At 41.3% G+C, this 3436-nt stretch overlaps 1 protein-coding gene across 1 annotated transcript; it reads right to left on the minus strand.

The window, feature by feature from the left end:
- Positions 1-1296: 1296 nt before the first annotated feature.
- LOC148940409 (uncharacterized) lies at positions 1297-2415 on the minus strand. The gene has a single exon (XM_089105544.1). The coding sequence runs from the start codon at positions 2413-2415 to the stop codon at positions 1297-1299; it is 1119 nt and encodes a 372-aa protein (XP_088961670.1).
- Between the last annotated feature and the right edge of the window lie 1021 nt (positions 2416-3436).

Below are 3436 nucleotides of genomic sequence, written 5' to 3' on the forward strand. Positions count from 1 at the left end.
GTCTTTTAATGTAAAAATATAAATACTGTAATCTTAACTAAAGTGAAGTTGCGTATGCAAGTTAGTATAGGGAAGAGTTCGATCTTTATTATAAAATCAAGCCAATATATTTCCCTTGCTGTTCAAGTAAACTGACAGAAAGTTTACTATACAGGGGTTTCGGATAAGGCAGTTCTAATGGTGTACTTTTTGTTTTAATCTGACTCCATTTTTAGGAGCTATGGATTTTTATATTTATTAACATTGGACGTGATCGTCTCTTACTCGGTGGCTAGCTACCGCTGCAACCCGGACTACTGCTGCAACCCGGATCAAGGAAAATCCATCATCTATTTAATAGTTCCTTATAATATGATTGTCTCTTACTAGGTTGCTAGCTACCGCTGCAACCCAGACTTCACTTACTATGGACTACAGTTCGTTCTTTAATGTAGGGGAGAACGGGGCGAACTTGGACACTTTTTAGTTTTCCAAGCACAACTAGGTACTGGATTGACATAAAACAATTTAGTGTGGGTCGTTAGAAAGGTAAAAGTCTGGCAAATAATGGTGAATTTTTTCAGATTTTTTAAAGATCACCCTGAAGCGTGAGTACAATGAAAGTAGGACCTTGTCAAGTGTCCAGTTTTGCCACGTACACGGGGTGAAATGGGACAGGCATGGGGCGACCTTGGACGCAATTAAACTTTATCCAAATACAGAATTTTCGTGTAAAATGATATATAATCACTCAAAATCATATGAAAACTTAAAATCGCATAAAAAATCAGCCAGGAACATTGCACGGGCATCCGGGTTTCAACTAGAATTGTCATTTTAAAGCGTACATCGAAAGATCACAACCAAAGACAAGCCCCTGAACTGCATAACCTGTTCTACCAGCTAAAGAGGGGACAGGAAACTTCAGTCCTATGTCAGTTATTTCTATGTCAGCAATATCGGGAAGCTCAGGAAACAAGAATTTGTCCCCTTGTTTCCGAAGAAATTTAACCCTCGCAAACTGCTTTTCTACAACATCAAGAACTTCGCCAACATAATACACAAGGGCTTTCTTCTTTCCATACTCGAACTTGACAAGAACAAAGTCTCCGGCTTGAATGTCCTTGTCTACGTCATCCTTATCAGCATCATGGAGGTGCAGAGAATCGTCAGATGAATTGTCGTTAAGTTCAACGTCATCACCCCTACTTTCCACTGGAGATTCAATTTGCTTTCTTTTCTTGGCAGTGGGCTGCTTGACCTGCATGGGTATAGGCTTTTTACTCTGCTTTTTCTGTCTCGATCCTTCTTCAGCTTTTAAATAATCTTTTTCAGGTGTATCGGAAGAATACGAGTTCGAATTTGCTTTCTCTTATTCCTTCTGGGCTGTTTCATTTCCGCTCTTGGATAGGGTCCTACTGCTTCAGTAGTCTGTTTTCCTAGCTCCCTTTGTGGGCGAGAAGGTGGAGGAGGAGAGGGAGAGGGTATTGGCTCAATATCGAGTAACGAATCGTCTGGGGGTGGACGATTTGTTACCTCAGCAGGTAGAAAGTCTACCTCAGAAAATACACTTCTGTTGAAGGGCCAAATTCCAGCTTCCGTGAAACCAACTGTTATATTTTCCGGGTTGAACTTGCGAAGGAATGGTTCTTTGCAGAGCTGGGCAGTCTCTTGAATCGTAATTCGTTGACCTGGATGGATCTGCAACCAGGTGTTCAGTGATTCTCTCATCGCAAACTTGAATGGTCCGTAGACAGAGACGTCCAATGGCTGTATGCGGTGGGAACAATGGGGAGGATAGGTCAGGAGGTGGACCCAATTATCTTTGCACAGCCGCACTAATTCCACCGAAACATGGCTATCGTGGTTGTCAAGTAGCAGTAGCACAGGGTCTTCTTTCGATGGCTTCACCAGCTTGATGAAGTGCTCAATAGAAGCTACAAAATTGATGGAGGTCATCAAACCACTAGGGTGAGAAAGCCCGAGACATCCTCGGGGGCCTTCTCGAAAAAGCCGGTCGTTCACCTTCACCCGTGGGAATATAAAAACGGGGGGAAGAGCTTGACCAGTGGCTGAAATAAACCCGAGCATTGTAACATTTTCCCTTCTTTCTGCTGACACTGTCTGGGAAACTTGCTTCGATCCTTTCCTTGCGATTACTTTTGGAGCTGGCAATACAGTAGGAACCCCACTTTCATCACAGTTCCAGATGCGATTTGGCGGGAACTTAAATTTTTCGTAGAGTTTCTGCGGGTTGTCGAAGAACAGATTCTCAACCACTGAATTGAAGACAGCCGCCATTGCCTGGCTGGTATTTTCAGGCTTACGAATATATAGCTCTGGGTTTCGTTTCATAAAGCCTGAGAACCAGTCAACCCCAGCTATGTCGTCGCGCACCAGCTCTCCGGCGTTTCGACGCCAATCAATTTGCCCCATTCAAAGGCAAGTTTCCTCGCTTCTTTCGGAGTGAGGCCGTGATTCATCAGCTGACATTTTAGGAGATACTCTACAAACTCTTTTTCTTGTTAGTTTGAGAAAACAGTTTTTCTCTTCAGGTTGGGCGATGGGCTTGGGCGACCTGGGGGTGTAACTGGATTCGCTCGAGGTTCTTCAGTAACTCCTTGTCGATTTTCAGAGCATAGGCGACGGTTGATTTCTTCAGTCCATAGGTTTTTGCGGCATTTCTAATAGATAGTCTACGCTCTAAGACTGCATTCACTGCCTGCTCCATGGATTTGCCATCTGGTAGATCGTGTTTCCTGAAGTAGTTACGAACCATTGTCCAACTAGAAAGAACAAACAGTAAATGCACGGGAAATAACCTGAAAATAGCTTTAAGAGGCAATGATATGAACCGGGTCCCTCCTTACTTACAGTTCGTTACCACGAATTGTTTGATCATGTAATTAAAAAAAAATTATATTAAAAATTAAAAAAAAACTTTTTTTTAATTAACGGCTTTTGTGATTAAGGGGTCATTCTTAAAGCATTGGAACAAAATTTGAATTTTAGCGTAGAGTGAGGTATTGACTAGGGGGTGGACCCCCTAAAATACGTAATAAAAATATACGAATATAGTTTGTTTCGTGAGTGAATTCATAAGTTACTTCAGAACAAAATTTCGAGAAAGCCATTTAGCCAAAAAATAAATAAAATTGATATACAAATTTTGTTTGAATTATTCATGTACGATTAGCCAAAATTGTATCTGCATTAATTCAAAAACGTCCTAAAATTCAATCACAAAAGACAAGTTTTTTTAACTGAAAGTAAGGAGCGTAATTAAACCTTAAAACGAACAGAAATTATTCCGTATATGAAAGGGGTTGTCCCCTCCTCAACGCCTCGCTCTTTACGCTAAAATTTTTTATTGTTTAAGAAAATAGAGTTTTGAGAACGAGTCAAACTTCAGCGTAGTAAAGAGCGAGGCGTTGAGGGGGGGATATACCAAATAATT

Source organism: Artemia sp. Qi Xiang Cuo, chromosome 19, assembly GCF_049724085.1.
Source record: "Artemia sp. Qi Xiang Cuo chromosome 19, ASM4972408v1, whole genome shotgun sequence".
Lineage (NCBI taxonomy): Eukaryota > Metazoa > Arthropoda > Branchiopoda > Anostraca > Artemiidae > Artemia > Artemia sp. Qi Xiang Cuo.

Excerpts from the sequence above, each read along its gene's own strand:
- LOC148940409 (XM_089105544.1), bottom strand. The coding sequence starts at position 2,415 with ATGGGGCAAATTGATTGGCGTCGAAACGCCGGAGAGCTGGTGCGCGAC.